This window comes from Cheilinus undulatus, linkage group 5 (genome assembly GCF_018320785.1).
Source record: "Cheilinus undulatus linkage group 5, ASM1832078v1, whole genome shotgun sequence".
Classification (NCBI taxonomy): Eukaryota; Metazoa; Chordata; class Actinopteri; order Labriformes; family Labridae; genus Cheilinus; species Cheilinus undulatus.
The window spans coordinates 34,872,720-34,893,822 of NC_054869.1; the positions used below are offsets into that span (position 1 = coordinate 34,872,720).

Sequence of the window (21,103 nt, forward strand, 5' to 3'; positions counted from 1 at the left end):
ATCACAGAGAATTTCAGAGACTGACTTTGCACTGAATGTGAATTCTGTTGCCTTCCTTCCACATCTCAGTCTGCAGAGACTGGCCTGGCATCACTGGCTTCACAAAACGAACCTGAGAAGAGACAGGGTGTTAGTTATTTAAAGTCACTTAAAGCTCCTGTGGTGAGTTTTTAACTGGATATGAAGCTGGCTGAAATTAAAACTGATACTTCATTATGAGCAACAAATGCACCTGAGACCATCAGCAACAATATTTATTATTTCTTTATTGATTAGATTTCCTACTGAAGGGTAGGTGTCAGCCAAATGAATTAATAGAATGGAGCCAAAAGAGGCTTTTTTTCTTCATACTGTTTGGCTGCATTCACAGTGTAGGCCAAAGTGACCTTGATCCTAATATTTTGAGTGATATTTGATGTTTTTAACCGTGTGAACAGCACAATTGACACTTAAATCTGATCTTTTAAATCAGAGATAGGCGACTTCCATGTGTAGATCCATTGAGGTTAATGATGGAGTCTGATACAGGCCACATTTGAAGAGGTAATTTCAACAAGCAAATCAGAAATCCACACAAACCAAAAGATTTTTATCCCATTCTGGAACAAAGATAAACACATTTTCGGGGATGTAAAAATGTACAATCTGTAGTGTTAGTGGGTGTGATAAAGGCGCAATACATTGTACAAAATTTTATGAATTTTATGTACTTATGCACTACACCCTGAAGAAGGCACAAGCTGATATGTGTTGGTGTATGTCTGCAGTTTCTAGCCCTATGAAATAAAGGCTTTTTGCATTTTTCAAACCTGCTTAAGTGCCTGGACCTCGACTATTTTCGCCTTTTTTTGGTTAGTTTCCATCCCTTCCATTTATGGAGCTATACTTGCAATTTTGACTCCAATCTCTTTCACATTATGACATCATCATTCATCAAACAGAGTATTACATTTTCTATATGTATATCAAAAAACAACAACAACAAAAACGAAATGTGTACTAATCAGACCACAGAACATTTCTCCACTTTAGATGAGTCCGTCTCAGATGAGCTCGAGCCCAGAGAAGTCAGCAGTACTTCTGGATATTGTTGAAATATGGCTTTCCACTGGCATGGTGAAGCATTGACTTACATTTCTAAATGCAGCAAATGCACCGTGTTACCTGCCAATGGTTTTCTAAAATGTTCCTGAGTTTTCTCAAGAGTTCTCTGAATCTTTTGGTGATATTACGGACTGTAAATGGTGAAATCTTTCAGGCCTTCATCAAATCTGTCCTGTTCTTTCCCCTTGTTTCATGGTTTAGTAGCTTGTCTTTAAAAAAAAAAAATGCACCTAATAAAGTAGTGAGTGGGCGAGCAAGCTTAAAGGTGAGCACCAACTCAACCTATCAGATCTCTATTCTTAACAGTTGCAGAGTAAGGCCAGCTCTGTTCTCCATTACCTTTCTGATCCTTTAAATTTCAACTTATGAGTTTCAAATTCTTTGTTCTGGCCGTCAAAGACTACTGACGGTGTCTTCAATAGTAAATCAGTGTTGTTATTTTTCATTTTTGACCCTGGGATGCTGAACTCCCATCCGCTGAACAAACTTGTCTTTATGGGAACAAATAAAGAACCTTGAAATCTAAAAATTCCTTTAAAGTGTAGGTTGAGGAATGGTGTTCATAAACTGTTGGACTATTTGCCCAAGCAGTCTTTTACAAAAAAGAGAACCTGGCACCAATGTTGATTGTGAATGACTGAGCCTTTCAAGACTGCTGCTTTTATACCCAATCATGGTACTATCACCTGTACCCAATTAATATATGTATCTGTGGAATATACCAGGCGTTTTCAACATTCCACTTCTTTTACCAGTCTTTTCTTGTCCCATCCCAACCTTTTTTGGAACATCTTGCAGGCATCAAATTTAAAGTGTGTATATAAAAAAGAAAAATAAAGTTTATCAGCTTGAACATTAAATATCTGTCTTTGTGATTTATTCATTTAAATAAAGGTTAAAATGTATTAGCAAATTACTGTATTCTGCTTTGATTCACATTTTACAAAATGTCCCAATTTTTGTGGAATTGGAGTTTTAACTCACACTTATATAAAAGCTCCAGTTAGGAGTTTTAGTCAGTTAAGTGACTGAGTGATATGAATGCTGATGCCTCTATATGGCCTTCATTGTGATTATTAATGTCTGTAGATGACGCAGCAGGGTAAATGTCTGACAGTGATTCACTGCATACTGCCAAAACAGCCTTTGGATAAACTTCCCTCTTCGGATATCTCAATGACTAATACATTTGAGTGTTAAAAACAGAATAAAATCAACACACACATTAAAAGTTCCTTAGAGGAAGCTTTAAAACTGTAAAGTGCTTCAGAATAGCTGTACAAAGAGTTCCTGCTCGAGGCTCAGTGACTCATAGGATATATGACAGTCACAAGTAACGCTCACCTTGATAGCCTTGAATCTGGTGGGGTCGTTGTCTGCATACTGCTTAAGGACATGTCTCGCAGCGAAGCCAAAAGAGCACAAGCCGTGCAGGATGGGAGCCTTGAAGCCTAACCAAAGAGCATATTGAAGCACAGCGTGTTGAATGGGTTCAAAAAGCATCATTTGACCTTAAATCCTAGAAAAAGATTGAGCCCTTACTAGAATAAATCAAGTTGTACAGACTCACCTCCCATGGCAGCAAAAGCAGGGTCAATATGAAGAGGGTTCCAGTCTCCGCTCAGACGGTACAAGGCTGCCTGTGACCACAGGGGGAAACGGATATTGTTTAGATCTATATCTAATTCATAAACCCCTGAACTTTTCTTACACAGATGTGGAATGATATTAAATTATTATGAGGACAGCAGAAGAGATACCTAAAATAAAAATGGCTTTGAAGTGATAGAGTTGCAGTCACTTGAATTGCTCAGGGGATTCAGTTTTTAGTCTCATCTCTTTCTTAATTTCTGCAGCATCAAACAGCCGGTGTTCATTTTTAAAATGGCACAAAACCTTGTTCAACACTCTACACATTTGTCTAAAATTATTATTTAAGAGGCACGAAACAGTATGTCCTAATTTCACCCACATAGCAACAATGCCACTGATTTATTCTGAAGCTAAAAACCCACACAGACGCACTCACTTGGTCTCTTGTGGTGGAATCAATCACCACAGCATCTGGTGCTCGATTAGGTGGAGGAAGAGTGGCCTGAAGGAAACAAAACACAATTTGAACACTTAAAATGAGGCGGCATTTATTTCTGGTGTCATTTTTAGTTAATGTTATAAACAAATGCATGCTTACTTTGGCCTTCTCCGATGTCCTCTTCCCTCCGAACCCTCCAGCACCGACAACAAACACTGAAAACTGGTTGAAACACACCAGCTCGTCACCATTGTAGGTGTTTACTGTAAGAGAACACAAATTTGACATTTAAACTATAACTAAGGTAACAGACTTATTAAGGTGCCTTATTAGAGAAGCAAACCATAAAATATTTTCACTAGGGTTGTCATGATACTGGAATTTTTAACTTTGATACAGTCATGGACAAAAGTATTGGCATCCCTGGATTTTTTCCAGAAAATACACCATTTCTCCCAGGAATTGTTCACAAATGTTTTTGGAACATATTTTTATTTTCTTTATATGCACTGGAACAACACAAAAAAGCAGAAGAAAACAGCCAAAATTTACATAATTTTGCACAAAACTAAAAAAATGGGCCTAACAAAATTGTGGGCACCCTCAATTATACATTTGTTTGCACACCCTTGCGAAAAAATAGCTGAAACCAATCGCTTCCTATAACCATCAACAAGCTTCTTATACCTCTCAGCTGGAATTTTGGACCACTTCTCTTTCGCAAACTGCTCCAAATTTCTCAGATTTGAAGGGTGCCTTCTCGCAACAGCAATTTTAAGATCTCTTCATAGGTGTTCAATGGGATTTAGATCCGGACTCATTGCTGGCCACTTCAGAACTCTCCAGCGCTTTGTCTCCAACCATTACTTGGTGCTTTTTGAGGTATGTTTCGGGTCACTGTCCTGCTGGAACACCCACGACCTCTGATGCAGACCCAGTTTTCTGACACTAGGCCCTACATTGCGGCCCAAAATCTTTTGATAGTCTCCAGATTTCATGATTCTTTGCACACAGCCAAGTCACCCAATGCAAAAGGCAGCAAAACAGCCCCAAACATCTTTAAACCTCCACCATGTTTGACTGTAGGTACTGTGTCCATCTTTGTAGGCCTCATTCCGTTTTCTCTAAACAGTAGAATGTAGAATATCCATTTATATCTAATATGAGCCTTTACATGATCTAGTCTTTAAAGATGAAAACATCATTTTTGTGGAACTCTGACATGAAATTTAAAGAATGTTTGTTCTGGGACTGCATAGACTTTACAGGAAATGTAGCTCATTCATTTTCCACTTGTTTTCCATGACTGAATTGGTTTTCCAGGTTTTCCATCACATGTGGGAAACCTTTATAACCATGTAGAGATATACAATCTTATAACTAAAGGTCTTGTTAACCTATGTAGGTCATAGAATCACAAGTACTGAGTTCAGCCCGTTTCATAACCAGTTAAATAACAGGAGATTAAAAATCCTTCTCAACAGTAAACCTGTGAATTTGACATGTCTTGGTTTGAAAATTTACAAGAAAGAAATCAAAGATACGAATACAGACCAAAATACTGCAGTTTATTTACAGACAAACCTTCTTCTCCATCTTCTTCTCTATTTTGTTACTTATAAGTTGGGAGTAATTAATGTCAGCCTCAATGAAATTTAACTGCACACATTTTAACACAATGGCATTATGCATTACAATAAGCAGAGTCAAAATAACACCTGCTTCAGCCACATTCCCTCACCGCAGCACATTCATAGTTTATTTAGAGCATGAGGAACGACCCACATGGAAAGAGACTGTGAAGAAACAATTAGCAGCTGTCAAAAGGAATCTAATCCAAAGCCCTTTCCACCGTACGGCCTGGTTAATTTCATTAGGGCCAGTTCAAAACATAACCAGGCATAAAAACAAACAGAGATGCCTCTGCAGGACGTTTCTGTGACGTGCTGTCTCATACAGAACCATCTTCACTTTCAGTCTAAGGGAGAAGAACAACAGCATAAGACTGCTTTAATGTGAATGAAGAAATGACACTAAGTTTTTCCCTCTGTGATTCCTCAGGGAGCCTTGGCTCCCATGTTATTTGTTTAAAGTCGGATTAATTATAGATCAGAGTGGTTTTATTATCCTCTTTCTCTATGGAATTGTCAAACAGAAATACGAGTCATTCTCCCTCCATTATTTCCATCCCTGCAGACACAGACTGTAAATTAACTTTCATTAATTCAGCCTGAGAGGCAACTTTCAGGAAAAGTCGCATTAAAAGTGGTGAAAACAAATGAAGATGAAATAAATACAGTGGATGGTAGAAGTCCTGAAACTCACCATCGAGGAGGATGAGGGCTCCTGAGCCTTTATCCAACACGTCTGCTATGGTGGCCTCAGAGATGAGTTTACCTGGAAAAGTGTGTTATCCATTAACATTGATCCTTAAACATCTGATTTAACATTGTTATCTCATCTTTAACTTGATAAATATTACTAAGGTAGCCCCTAAAATCCCCTCTGGCCACACATTTGTTACCATAAGGTTCAATATCTTAATTATAAGAGCTTTAAATGGTGTTTCCACAGTGAAATACCGCCCACACATATTTTAGATTCTTAAGTAAAAACACGAATCATCTCTATAATCAATTGATCCTTCAAGTAAATTTTCAGGTTAGAAAATAAATATATGTAATGGTAAATTAGTTGTTAGGAATACTGGATACTTTTATTATTTTCTAAAGGGCATACCTAGTATGAACAAACTACTCTAGTGTTTTTGCACATACATTTGGGTATCCAGAGTATCAACCAAGCCATAAAATGTGAAAAAGCCAAACCAGTGCTTTGTTCGTGGTCCTTGCATATCTGTTAACTTAAAATGTGATGGTCTGCTCAAAACCTGTGGACACTGTGGCATCACAGTTGCTCATTATAAAAGCACCTGTCAGAGTAAGAAGCAGCTTGTTCACATTTAAAGAGACACACACCAAAATGGACCATTCTGAGGAAGGCTGTGTGGACAAGGTTTATAACTTCCTTTGGACTTGATCTATAGTTTATTTTGATGAAAGAAAGCACAAATGTGTTATTTATACCAAGGGAACTGACCAAAGTTGGTAAAGGATATAATATGTTCCCTTTAAATAAGTAATCATTTTAGTAAGAACTCCCTTACATAATCTATAGAAAAATATTTGAAACACCATTATGATATGGGAAAACACTCAGTCTTTCACTATTTTGGAGGCACAATACCGATCGCCTAATAATTCATTTAAAATCTTCATGTCCAATTGCTAATTTGATTGAAGTAATGTTTTAACTTTTGACGAGAAAAAGAGAAAAACTCAATATTATTAATAAAATACAAGAGTCACAAACCAAGCCCAGACTGATCCATGTCTTGAGACATGTCATGAGATAAAATCACTGAGTAAAAGTCTTTCATGGCTTAAGATGTAAACTATCTCAATATAAAGGATTTAATAATCTGAACATCCACAAAGAAAATGAGTCCACAAAGATCTATAAAATAACTCAATGTTAAGTCTAAATTACCTAATTAAACTCAGACTGACCCCGTTTATATGATGTTACATACAGTGAAATGAACCCATCCTTTTACTGACCGTGTTATGATGTTACATCTACAATAATTACATTAAGTATTGATAGAGACTTAGCTCTGAGTATGTGAACAGAAGGAGGAAATACCTGAGGTTGGTAAAGGCTTGTACTGCTCCAGATACTGCTCTCCATGCAAAACCTGAGACAACACATCTCATCAGCTGTCATTCATAGTCTAAAAAAGCTGTATTACTTTGAAATATGTGTGTTTTACTCATAATATATTTATAACAAAAAGAAAAGTCAATGTATAAACAGATGCCTAAAGTCAGAAGATTATTGTTTTTCTAACCCTTGTCATATCAATGTTGAGTCCAGGGACTGAGCTTAGCCCGCCCTCCATCATAGCGGCCTGAGAGGGAATGACCCCAAAAGTAGGGAGGCAGCCAAAGTCTGGATGTCCTTCATACAGGAACCTAAAGAAAATAATGAACCATTTCAAAGAAATAATAATAAAGAAAAGGCACTTTCATAGGTAAAGTAAGTTAGAAAAATTTGTTTCAGCTCTCTTTCAAGAAACTGATTAACATTTCTGTGGGTTAGATTTGCACAGCTTAGATTTTTAGACCCAGTAGCAGAAACATGAAATAGACACCTGAGGTGGTCTGGATCTCGTGTTGACATGCCAACCCCCAAAGCATAGAGGACACACTGGACATGGTTGAAGGTGAATGTGGTTGGTGGTATTTTTTGTCCCACTGCTTCGGCCTGGCGGGAGAGGAAAGTTGAAATCTTCAGCTTTTTGACAAAATAAAACATTATTTAAGGGTAAGAAAAAAGAAAGAAATCCTTATAATATTCATTCACTTCAATTCAAACAACTTCTTCATTCCTCTAAGGATAACTGCATTTTAAAGATGTCTTTTTGGGCTTTAGTCTTTATTTTGACAGGATAGGACAGTGGATACTGTAAGAAGTCAAGGAGAGAGTGGGGAATGACACAGAAACAGAGTCACAGGTCTGACCTAAACGTGCACCTCCCACTTTTTCCTCATTTTCAAGTGTTTCTCAACCTAATGTTTCTTATGTCAGAGAAAAGTCAAGACAAGAAAGGATAAGTTACATGGTAGGGATGTCTCAAAAAAAGCCAAATATTTAACAATTCAATAACAGAGCATTGTTCAACTGCCAGTCTAACAGTTTTTAAAAATTAGACACGGGATAGAAAAGGAAGAAGTATGAGCAGACAAACAGAAATCCACACATATATGTGGGGAAGGGGGATATGAAGTCTGCAGAAGTCACAGATTATAAAGTCAGAACATGTAACATCAATATTTATGTATGTAACAGGCTCAAGTTGATACTTACAGAAGCACCCTGTTCAGTTAAAAACTATTTATATGATTGATCAAATCATACAGAGGCCCCAATAACAACCAGTACCCTGTTCTCAGCCCATACACTTTTCCACCAAGCCAGTTCAAGGAATGGTTCAGAGCTAGTGCTTAACCGAGCACCAGTTCTTTGTTTTTCAAGAGCCAAGGAACTTGGCTCTTGAAAAAGGACTAGAAGAACCAGATCCAGTGAAGAACCAACTCCTTGCTGGTCCAGAGGAAAAAAAAAACATTTATAAACCTGAGTGCTTAAAGAGGACATACTATGCAAAAATCACTTTTTCAGGCTTTTCTAACAAAAATATGTGCCCCTGGTCTGTCCACAATCCCCTCAATTACAAGAACCCCCAAGTATTTTGGACTTCACGGAAGTCAAGGAATGTGGGGTTCCTGGTATCTTAGCATGCAGATGAAAGTCAGAGTACTTTTGGTCCTTGGTCCTCTCAGTCTTACAATACTCTTGTAAGGCCTACACGTTGATTGATGGCCAGAGGCACCAGTGGACTCCTTTGTGACACTTCCTCTTCTGCACATCTTCGGGTATCATTGGCAAGAAAGTGTTTTTATGTTGACATGCTCAGGAGAGCAAGGAAAGGAAGGGCCAGCTGTCTGAAACGGGAACAGCAGCTGCCCCTTACCGGCACCTGGCATGATTTCTTGGGCATGATCCAGCTCACCACATACTGGCTTCCCAGGATCTGAAGAGCTGGTCCAGATACCAGGGGCCATCACATGCATCATGGAGGGGGTCAGCTGGGAGGACACCTGGAGAGATGGAGCATGGACCTAGCACAGGGCTGGATGATGGCTATCAGAAGGCCAGAGAGGTACAGGATCATATGCTACCATACCTTCCCAGATATGAAGGTTCAAAAAGAGTGACAGGATCCACCATTTCAGTTGTTGTGCTAGTATTTAGCACTACTGTTGCTGGTGAAACAGAGACGCACAGTGTTGAGGTAGCTGTAGGGCCAGGTCCCAGTTCTTTGGTGGTTCTGAGATGGACTAAACTCTAAACTGGCTCCTGCTCTTGCTTGATGTACGCCTTTGAACTGGCTAGGTGGAAAGGGGGTACCAGAGATCTTGTGACAATGTCCCAGTGCTTACTAAGACCCCTATCATGGTTTTTTTTAGGAGACTCTAGCTGCTTACTCCATGTATAGTAGGTCAAAGTACTCTACCAGCCACGACCAGGCACAACTAGCCTGGTTGTTTAATGACTTTGGGCTCAGGCTTACAGCAAATAAAATGCAACGACAAGGAGAAAGAGGATGTTGGATATAGTGGTGGGCACTCCTGAGTCTGACCATAAAGACTTCATTCCCAAACGACTGCTGATCTTAAAGTCCAACATCTGCCTATGGATCCTTCTTAGAGCTACTATATAAGAAGTGCATTTAGTTTGATTTGTCAGCCTATCTTGGCACAAATCAAAACTTACTTATCATTAACTTAACTTTTCAATGAAATTCAGTAAACAACTTACCTTTGAAACACACGATTAACACCATATAATTCAGCTAAATTGTCAAAGTGTTATTTTTGTATTTCAAAGTGGTTTTGAACATTTCTTTTCATGTACTTCAACATGTTGCTGTGCTTTTTACTCTACCTTGTGTTGCTGTTGCTTTGCACTTCAAAGTAAAAAGAAAAGAGCTTGTTTCATTTTAATGTGAAGGAATCCCTCAGCTCATAATGTGGATTCACATTTCCTTTGATTCATGGCATCAAGGGATTTGATACAACTTAAAGAGATTAAAGTTTACATCAAGTGTCAGCTTGTTTGTAATTTGAATGTTTATTTTGTTAGGGCTTTTGACTAGTTGATGATTAGTCAGCTATAGTCAAAATCTGACCAATCAGATTGGACGGTGTAAATACTTAGCACCACTACCAAATGGGACACTCTAATGGATTTATTATAAAAAGTCTGTTTCATTTAACCTGCGCTCATCAGTAATCATTACTTTAAAGACCTGTGGGATCTTTTTGTTCAGACGGTTCAGCAGTTTGTGAATGTACTCCTGGGCCAGAGCAGGCACCGTTTAGAAGTGATCAGCACTATTTTAGCACAGATCCTGAACTTGAATGGACTCCAGTGCAGGGAGGCCACAAACGAAGTGATGTTCAATTTTTGTGCTCTGGCTTCTGTTAACGAGACGCCTGAAAATGAGCTGAAGCTCAGCACAGTGATCAAGTGTTAAGTACACTAAGTCACAGAAGCCTTTTAAAGCTCAGAAAGGTGGAAGTCTTAGTTGTATTGTAAATGTTTTAAAACCCTGATTTATCCCAGTCTCAAATCTTCCTGCACAGCTTTCTCAGTCTTTAAAGACTCAAGGTAAGGTTAAAGAACTCGATGCAATGAGAAAAAGTCACTTACACATTCATTTCTATCTTTTTTTTTCAGTCTATCATATATTTTATTATTTGGCTGTTTAATGCTAATTTTGGCTTGATTTTTTTCCATGTGATTGTTTGAAGCTGTTTCCTTGTAACTAATGCATTTAGACATAATCAAGATGATCTGCTGAAGGCCAAACTGAGCATCAGAATGTGGAAAAGTGATTTAAGTATCTTTGAATGCGTCATGGGTGTTGGGATTTTTACACAACAATCTCTAAAGTTTACAGAGAAAGGTGAGAAAAGAAATTCCGTCAGCAGCAATTCTCCAGACCTAAAGGTCCTGTTGCTGGCAGAGATCAGAGGAGAATGAGCAGACAGGTTTGAGCTGATAGAAAGGCAACAAGACTAGGTTAAAACCTAGTTTATAGCTGTCCGCAACTATCTGGGATGCCTGTTGAAATTCCTCACTGAAATGTGTGTTCTGGCAGAGTGAATTTGTCATGATTATTAGTAGTTTATTATTTTTAGCCAAAGGTATAGCAAGTGGTTACTGAAATGTAAAAAACTACATGCTGCCCTCTGTCTCTGTCTGTCTCCTTCTGTGTGTGGAGATGAACCTGAGCAGCATCATCCCTCCTCTCCTCCTGCGTTTCTTCTACCGCATCTGATGGGTTAAACACAGACACACATCAACTCAGCTGATGCTCTCTATATTCTTTGCTATTACTGTGCGAATGGAAGACAACACTACATGAAAAGGGCAAAAACCTCTCCTCTGCACATGACAAGCTGTCGGTGTGGCTCTGTGCTCTAGATTAAAACAACAATAGCGGTCCAGGTCGGAGTAAACTGCAGCGGTCCTACTGTGACGTCCAAACTAACAGCTAGCGGTGGACTAAACGGGACAAACCCACCACCATGATCGGAAAGCCATGCCGAAACAGACCGGGAGTGGAGCGAGAACATTTTTTCTGTCACAGAAAGCTTTTAGTTTTGCTCTCTGTGCTTGTTTGGATTTAGACACGTTGTCTGGTTCAGACAAAAGCACCGCTGCGGCTCAGTCCCAGCCAATGACTAGCAGGCCTGCTGGAGTCATTAGCTGGGACACAACAACTCATTAGCTTTATGCAACAACTAACCCTTTCCCCATAACTATCATATCGTCATGCCAAAGTGGGGCGGCAGAAGAGCAACAACATCATTTCTGTCGCAGAAAGCTTTCAGTGTTGCTCTCAGAGCTAACTGTGATGAAGAAATGTATTGGTCTGGTTAAGGTAGAGTTAATATTCAGCTAACAGGCCATAAATACAAGCATTCACACAACAAGTAACCCTTTCCCCCTTTAACGATCACACACTCACGCTGCAGCGGTTTGGCAGAAGAGCAAAAACACCCTTTCTGTTACAGAAAGCTTTAAATGTTGCTGTCTTTGCTTGTTTTAATAATGTTCAGTTTTGACTAAAGTGCTGCTGTGATTAATTTAGAGCTAGTTGCTCCAAGCAGCCAGCATTCACAAGCATTCACACAAGAAGTTACCTTTCCCTCATCAACTATCACATTGTCATGCCAAAGCAGGTCAGCAGAGGAGTGAAAACATCTTTCCCAACATGAAAAGCTTATAGGGTTGTTTTTATTCTATGTCATACAGAAACGTGGCCCAGATCTGGTTAAACAGAGGCCATGCTAGCTACAGTGCTTAACAAAATTTATTAGACCACCACCCAAAGTAAGGTTTATGCCACAACTGCCCTAAATTAACAGCATTGGTAATTACCAAAATCATTTTTTATGTTTCTCCAATGGTTAATAAACCAATATGTAGAAGCTCTTTAAATGAAATGATATTTTTAATGCTAAAATATAATTATTATTGTTATCCATGAATTTTCAAATTTACTGATTTACAAAAAACTGAAAAATAGTAAAGCACACTATTATTTCTTGATTAATATGTCAAATTATAGTTATTTACTTGCATTCCTGAACAGAAAAATGAGTTTTAGTAGTTGAATGTTATGCTTAATTAATTCCTGACTTCTCAGAGAAGCCCAGTGAGCCGGCTAAAACTTGGGTATGCAAAGGTGAACTCAGTTTTTAAATTCCTCATTCCTGTTCACAAAGGGAAAAACGTGGAGAGCTCACTGAAACTGAAAGAGTCCGCATTAAAGCACTTCATGATGCTGGATGGTCTCTGAGACAAACAGGGAAAGACAAAGTGACAGAGACAAAGTAACCAATCGCTGATTGGTCCTGTCACTTTCTAATCAGACCCAAATGGTTCAGACAGGAGCTTTGCAAGATGGATTTGCCAGTGAGAAACACAGAAATTGGCATATCCATCTGCTTTGCAAGGTTATGTTTTATGTGCATTTTTCTTAAACAAAACAAGTGACATAAAAATGTTAATGCCCTTCAATTATAGCAATTGACATCAAAATTGCCATATGAGCAAAAATAATCATTTAATTCTATCTAAAACTGATGGCACTTAGTGTTAGTTCACATAAGTCATACCCAAAGCTGCAATCAGCTGATAGCCAGCTTCACCTCCCACACCCCAGCCGCCTCCTTTATAGCTTAAAGCTTGTTGCACCCTCATATTCAGATTCATGCTGCTATGGCTGAAACAATTTCATTGTTTTCAATGCACTTTGTCATAAATGTATCCATACAGGGGTTTCTAGTTATGCACTCTCAGGAAAGTTAAAGCATGCTGCTTGACTAACCCAATGAGCATCTTTTGAGCAGAGCCTTGTCCACCAAGTAAAACTGTAAATCCATTTTGCATTAAAATGGTTAAATGTAATGAGAGTTTTCCTGACTGCATGCAAGTTATGATATAGAACGATGTATTGCTTGAATTTGTTTAAAAACTAAAAAAGATCAGGAACCTAAGAATAATTGCATATTAAATCGCAATCATATTTAGGGGGAAAAAAAAAATCGCAATTCAATTATTTTTGGAAATCGTTCAGCTCTATACTTAAGTACAGTATCGTAGATGTTGAACTGTACCATCACTGTGAAGAGAAAAGCAGAAGAAAATGGATGGGCGGATTTTACTCGAGTATGATAGTCTTGCACTTCTTCACCTCTGCCTGGCACTTTACGACATTATATCATACTCCCTAATCTCTGCTTCTTCCATTTATTCTTATATGAATCAGAGAAAATTGTCAAATCCCCTCAGTCCTTAAGCTGGAACTAATAAGGTATAGGTTTTGACTGAGAAATAATTATTGATGGTTAGTGATCAAAATTCTGCTGATCCTTTTAATCATTTTTCCCTTACTTGAATACATGGATTTTAAACTTCAGCCTTGCATAAATGCTCCACCAAATAACAAAAACGACATAACACATGAGCACATGTGAATGCAGAGAGCAATGTTATGTTAGGGAGAGCTAACGTGATGCTCCTGATATTTTGCTTCATTTACCTAATTACATCATACAATAGTATTATATAACTGGATTATTAGACGTGTGAGAGGTGTATGACATGAAATGAAAATAAGCAGCAGCGGCAGCTTGGCATAATTTAACATGCACCATACGATAAAAAGGCCAAAGTTGCAAACATAATGACTGCACCATGTCTGTGTGTTAAAAATAATTACATACAGAAACACACAAAAGCAAGCACACACAGCAGAAGTCAGTTGAGGACACAGTGGTGATGTTTGTCTTGAGGCTACATTATGACTCTGTTCCAAATCTCCAGTCCAGACTGAAACACACAGAGCGCCACACACAAACTAGCACTGATGCACAAACCTGCCAGAGATGCAGCAGAGAGGACAGTGATACCCAGGACCCAGGAGCGTACATCATTAAACAGCGTAGGTACTGAAACATGATATTACTGAAGCAGGAGTGATATAATCGTCTCACAGGATGGAAAACAAGGTGGGTTTTCTCCGAAGCCAGCTCTCTGCTATTTAAAAAATTTATATGTAGTTGCTGCCAATTATATAATTAAAGGCTAAGACACTTAAAGGCTTTGTTGCAATCATGTACAATGCACACTTTATGCAGATATCTTAGATTTATCTTGCTCAAATTTGATTTTATTCTGCACTGTGCCTTACGTTTAAAGTTCTTAAAAATGTCAATACAAAATAAAATGCCAGAAAGCCTGTAAAGTGTTGGCATTTTTGTGCTTTTGGTTCTCATGTTTAAAAGTCCAAGATTTTTATAATTGATTTTGACTTGCATTCCTAAATATTATCTGCTGTCACAGGCCATTGTGCTTTCAATGACATAAAATACATCACTAAAATGGCTGTCAAATTTTCAATGCTTCAAAATTTTTACAAGATTAAATTTGGGGCTTTTATGTCCACTTGAAAGACAACACAGTGGCCACAGTCAGAACTCAGGGGAAGAGAAAGAGGGGAATGGTATGCTGGAAAGTCCCAGGCTACTTGTGCTGCAACTGCATCCTCTGTACACAGAGCTCATGATCCAAACACTAGGTCAGAGGGCATCAACTACATCTACAAGGGCCAGCTTTATTTCTTGACAAGTGCTGTGGGGGCCAGACTGATAAAAAATGTTTTTCTTCTAGAATGTTTGCAATCCATATCACCTATCCTGCAGCGAGTGATAAGGGGGCAATTGAGATATTTTAGGTACACATTTCTGGTGCTGTCATGTTGTCCATCACTGAGTTTGATGCTAATCTGCAGTGTCATGATTGGGGGACTGTTCAAGCAGGAAACAGGTCTTTTGTTTTGATTCTCAGGCAAGGCCAACTGCACTCCCAAAGAGCCCGTAACAAGATAAGTGATTGTTTGTACTTCTTGTTCAACAAGTGCTCCTATTTCTTCCAATCTTTGCCAAGGTGTTTCTACACCTTGACTTGAAGTCCACCTGTGGAAGACACCTGCAGAAATTCTGTGTGGAGATTAGAAAATGCTCCAGAAGGGCAACCGTCACTGCAGCCCTCATCGAATCTGGGCACCATGGCAGAGTAGCTAGACGGAAGCCTTTCCTTATACAAAGAACCTTCTCCTCAAATCGCAGTGTTGGTCCATTTCACAGGCATCCAGTAAGAGACACAAAAGCAAAATTTATGTTTCTTACAAACAAAAAGAAAGTAGAGGAGGTGGCACTGTCTATATTGCATGAATAACATGGCAGTGATATGGAATCAAAATGTTGTAAGTGTATTCATGCTTTTTATACAGTGTGCAGAAGTTTGCTGCAATTTTTGGTTATTAAAAGCAAGACGATACCAATATTGTTCACATGTGATTTCTATTTTCTGTGCCATGTTATCTTTTTTTTTTTTGACTACTTTCAAATCCAAGCATATAATTTTTTTGTAACAACCCTGTCAATAAATAGCCCGCTTGAGTTTTGAAGCTTCTATCAGTCTAAAAAAGGATCTTGCAAAAGCACATCTAAGTGGCTGAGTTGAACTCAAGCCTAATGTAATGTAATACTTTCATGCCTAAATGTTAGGGGTTGTTTTTAACTTTGCATTGACTCTTCCAGAGCCTTAAAGTGGTGTTTATTGAGGACAATTTTCCTGCAGAACAAAACCTGAAAGTACAGGCTCTTGTTGCCATGGAGCATATTTTGTATTTTAACCCAAAATAGTGAGTAAAAACATGTTAGTGTTTTGTTGAGGATTTAAATAATATAAATATTTAATATTCTAATACTTCAGTTGCAGCAATAGGCATTGCATTTTATATTTATCTTTCTGTTCTGTGCAATGCATGTATAAATATACAAATGTATGTATGCATTGCAGATGTATATTATAACTGCTAAATGTACATGTCCCTATTCTTTTGTCTGTATGGATGATTTATGGTTGTATGCATGTGTATATATGTAACATATTGTGTAGGGTTTTCTCGTTGTCTTGGCCCACTTCAGGCAGCAGCAGCTGTCAGAGTCAACTAGAATATTTTATCTATTATTTTATATCTGGGATAACTGCTGTAAGCTCTTTCTTTAATAAAACTTGAGGTATTTGGCCTTGTGTTACCTGCCACGGGACTAAAAACGTAAACTGGCAGTTTTGCCAGAAATAAAAAAACATTGGTATCGACCAAACACCAGCTATCAGCAAATAATGTGGGCTTGCACCAGTGTCAGTAGAAGATTTTGAGCTGCTGTTGTTTCATTTTAATACTTTCATTTAGCACACCTAACTGCTGATTCAGAGAAGAGATTTATGTGACCTGTTGGACAAACTAATCTGTTTCATGAGGGAAACAAAGAGAGAAAATGTTGGCACTGTGGGAATGTTACACCAGAAGAAGTAATAAAAATCAGCATTAGTATCAGCATCGGCCCTCAATCTTAAAATTAGTGCATCTCTACTAATTTATGTACATTCATATATAGTTCAGTCAGACAACTAATGTTGTAACGGCTAAAAATGTTTATTGCAGCATCATAATTTCAGTTTGGCAACTCCCTCTCCTTTCCTTACAGATTTATTTAAATGCAGAATGATGAGATAGTATCTCATATATCCCTGTCAGAGCCTGCAGGTGGATGCTGGTGTGGTGTTGGGGTTGAGAGCAAGAGCTCAGCACTGATAGAAGCAGAGTTGGCAATGGCAGAGGGGGGCACCAGAAATCTTGTTGCTCAAGTAGACCACAAATTTGGAGGATGTTTGTTAGGTCATAGATTTAATGGCACATGTCAAGTGTGAAATCAGCACAGCTCAAGCTTTCTGCCAGTACTAGCTTGCAGGCATTGCTCTATAAATATAAATAAAACTGTGTTGGTAAATGTAGATTTTACTCATTGGAGTAAGGGAATATCTAGACACTGGATTGTGGTTGTTATGAGAGAATACAGCCCAGTCTAATTATTACTTCTACATCATCCTTATCTCATCTGTAAAACGTCTGTAGCTCAATTCAAACCAGTTGGTTTTATGATTATATGGTGTGGATTATAATGGAGGAGTAATATTTCTATGTGTATTTAGAAACAGATAAGCTCACAGATTCATGCTGTGCCAGTTGCCAATGAACACCCCAATCAGCCATTTGTTTATAACATGCATGCAACTCTGCCATGGTAAGGAAAAGGTTCAGTCACCTGTTTGAGCCGTATTTCAGATGCGGATTAATCTGTTGACTCATTCTCACTACTGCCTGCTACAGCTGGCTAAACAGAAAATGGAGGCTGTTTCTGGGGATAATTATTTAATGTGGTACACTAAAACTTGTGGCTGAATGTTTTATTTAAGCCACTCAGCCATGTGTGAAATGTAACCAGTTCACTTTCTGTTATTCAATGATAGGGAACACGATGAAGTGAAGGAGCAGCCGTCGAGGGAGCCCTTGCTGCAGCTATTGTGCTGCAGCGTCTTTTGTTCATCGCGTTTTAAAAGCTAATCTGGGCTGACACCTATCTGGTGCGTCACCGTCTCATATTTACGGGAGACATCAAAGTACTCATGTATGTTGTAGGAGCTCTGCTCAGAAAGTTATTAATGTCCCCGACTAAATACAGTGCGGTGGAATTAAAGAGTCATGAGTTGCCATTTTTGAAACAGTCTGAGATTTAACAGCTCAACACTTTCAGAACTTATTAGCAGCCAGCCGTCAAAGATGCTGCAACAGTCACAGTCAGAGACATGATAGAGAGGAGGCAAATGAGGTAGAGGAGAAACATGCCACATAAAATGAGGTTTAATAAAAAGAAATAAGAAGAAAGGATAGACAGAGAGAAGTAAGGAAACAATGCAGGTAAAATCAGAGAATGTGATGGAAGAAGGACTCATTGTTTTTACAAATCCATCACCAAAACCCATACATTTGTTATTGTACTTAAGTTGTTTTGTAAAGTTCACCAACCTTACTCTATGACCTTTTTGATACCACTTTGAATGAAATCTAAAACAGGTTTCAGAGTGAACAGAGCTGGGAAAACATCTGTTAATCCATTTAACAATAACATTCAAGTTTTCATTGATTTTTAACATGGATGTTCATTTGATGAAACAATAATCAAAAACTTTTAACTTCCATTACAGTCAGTTCCTAGTTATTTCAAAAGGAAGACCACACAGCCTCCTTTACTTTAGAGGGATTACTGAACAATGAGCCAAAAGCCCAGTGCATTTTTAATGTGAAATGCTGCTCTACCTAGATCAGTGGTTCTCAACTAGTATGGCCTCAGGACCCACCAATCTGTCCAACAACAGATCGTGACCCAAGTTTACAAAAATATTCAGTAATGCATGTTTTGTTAATTGAAAAGGTGGCAGTTTGGAGCATGATTGGACCAAAACACCTGATATCAAGAAAGAAAAGAGATAACACTGACATTTTATACCCTCTCTCCCCATCATTATGTATCAATCTTTGCCAGTTTTCTAAAGAACCTGTAAAAATACTTCATTATCATGGGAAAAATAGCCATTTATTGCAAGACGAGGAGATTAATTAGTTAAAATATTAATCAAACATTTAAATGTACCCAATTTGATAGTAAAACAGGGTAAAATAAAAGGTATAATGCATGTCCAGTAAGGACTTCAGTACTTTGGCCATCATTGTTTTTCAGACACCTAGTCGCGACCCACTGAAAACTACTTCTCGACCCACCTTTGGGTCCCGTCCAGGGCTAGACATTAACTTTTTTGCTCACCAGCTAAGGTGGCTAGCGGTTTTGCAAACTTACGAGCCACTCGGTATTTCCACTAGCCATTTTGGTGTTTGGAAACCATGAGCTATATGTCAAATTTGGTACAAAGGGTATGATATGACACATAAGCTCTACTTTCCCTCTTCAATATGATCAATATCAGCTCTCCTCTTAATACACTTTGCCTGTTAAAATGTTTTTGATTAAAATAGCTTTTGATTTCAGTAAATATGACCTCCTAATGCTGCAAATTCACTGAATGACCATTTCCAGTTCTTTACAACCTATAAAATCTTGTAAAATTCTGTTTTGCATAATAATGTGGAACAGTGCATTTGAGGTTTTTATTAAAAAAAAATAATGGTTATCATTATGAAGTCTGTTCAAAAACATCTGAATTATGCTCTAACAGCTGATGACTTGAAAAATATTTTCTCATTTGCATTAATATTTAGGAAAATAAGAGAAAAATGTCATTTGCATAATAATATGGAAAGCGGTGTAAAGCACCTCTCCCTATACACAGCACACTACAGAGATATGTCATACTTCGCTGTTAGAGACAGTCATCTAAGAGTCAAGACTCTTAGATTTTTATTTTCTTCAATGGTTATTAAGTTTATGCTCATATTAAAATGCTGTTAATTGGCTGTTTATTAGGAAAAAACTACAGCAGATTACAAGAACGTCTCTAATTTTCACTCTGACAAATCTCCACCAGAGAATGTTGACTGTCAAACTTCTCCTGTCCTCTGCTCTAGTCCTTTTTAAACTGTATGGTGGAATTGTCTTCATATGTGTGTCCAAAATTAATCAAAATATCTGTTTTAATAATAGATGACTTAAATTTAGTGCATGAAGCTCACATTTGGAAAACATTAAACAACTGGACTATCTGTTGTTTAATATTAGAAGCAAAAAAAAAAAAAAAATCCCTGTTTAGTTGAATTCTCTTTGACTCCTAAGTGAACAGTTACAGACTTTTATCCCTTTGCCTCTGTTTCTCACTGCCTCAGTGAACTGATTTAAAGTTTTGGAGTTTCTCTCATCTTCTATATCCATTAATTATCGATATATGGCAAATTATTATACAAACATATCAAAGGTTTTAATTACATTTAAATTATGCACACATTTGCGAAGGTTTGATCATTTAGATTGGCCTTAACAAACAAAGATTATAGATGGAGTATTAATCAAACAATGTTCAGACACACTACACACCTTGGCTCGCACGAGCGACAGAGACACACAGCTGGAGCACACACACACACAAACGGCACTGACACACTGATCCTCCATGGACAGAGAGAAGCTCTAAAGCAGAAGGAGAAAGTTCAGGTCTGAGTTTATCCTCCAACATTCTGAAACATTTTTCCTAAACAGAAATAAACCTTCAGTGTACATTACCAGCACGTCAGTGTGTGTGTATCAGTATATGTGTGTGGGTATCATGTTAATGTGCGTCATGCAAGCCCTTGGCGCTGCGTAAAAATGCACGAATGGATGAAGAGACCAGCCTTTTCGGTTATTTTGGAGGGAAACTGGAGCCTTTATGTGCTGAACGGCCTCTCTGTAACAAACCTAAATCACAATGGCTAATAGACAAGCATGGTCAGAGTGAAGAATTAGTTGTGACACTGATAAATTCAACCCGCCATCTCGGCTAGTTAGAGTCATGCTGCTACCCGCCACGGTCGAAATCCACCTGCATTTGGCTAGTTGGGGGGTATAAATGTCAAGCCCTGGTCCTGACCCACCAGTTGAGAACCACTGACCTGGATGAAGTTACGTATAGGAATACATAACTTCTTCTGCATAATGTTGTCATTGGCAGATAATGGTTTATAAAGCAGTTTAGCAAAATCAGCAGAAATTAAATTATCATCATAGGAAACGAATTCTGATTTGAAAGTAAAAGATGATCCAAAGGGACACATTTTTATTTCATGTTCTAAAGACGTGTATCTCTTTCAGCATGTTGTCAAAGCTCTATTCATAGCTCTCAAAAAGACGGAAGTTCTGTTTGACTCTTTGTTAT

The 21,103-nt window shown here is 38.2% G+C and overlaps 1 protein-coding gene across 1 annotated transcript in view; it reads right to left on the bottom strand.

The window, feature by feature from the left end:
- The window catches only part of hsd17b4 (hydroxysteroid (17-beta) dehydrogenase 4), a 54,403-nt gene that overhangs the window by 10,733 nt on the left and 22,567 nt on the right, over positions 1-21,103 (bottom strand). Inside the window, exons 13-21 of the mRNA XM_041787366.1 lie at positions 7,350-7,462; positions 7,047-7,170; positions 6,842-6,893; positions 5,462-5,533; positions 3,296-3,399; positions 3,134-3,199; positions 2,675-2,744; positions 2,449-2,555; positions 26-112 (exon numbers count right to left, since the gene is read on the bottom strand). Coding sequence (XP_041643300.1) covers positions 26-112; positions 2,449-2,555; positions 2,675-2,744; positions 3,134-3,199; positions 3,296-3,399; positions 5,462-5,533; positions 6,842-6,893; positions 7,047-7,170; positions 7,350-7,462 — 795 coding nt within the window. The remainder of the gene's footprint in view (positions 1-25; positions 113-2,448; positions 2,556-2,674; positions 2,745-3,133; positions 3,200-3,295; positions 3,400-5,461; positions 5,534-6,841; positions 6,894-7,046; positions 7,171-7,349; positions 7,463-21,103) is intronic.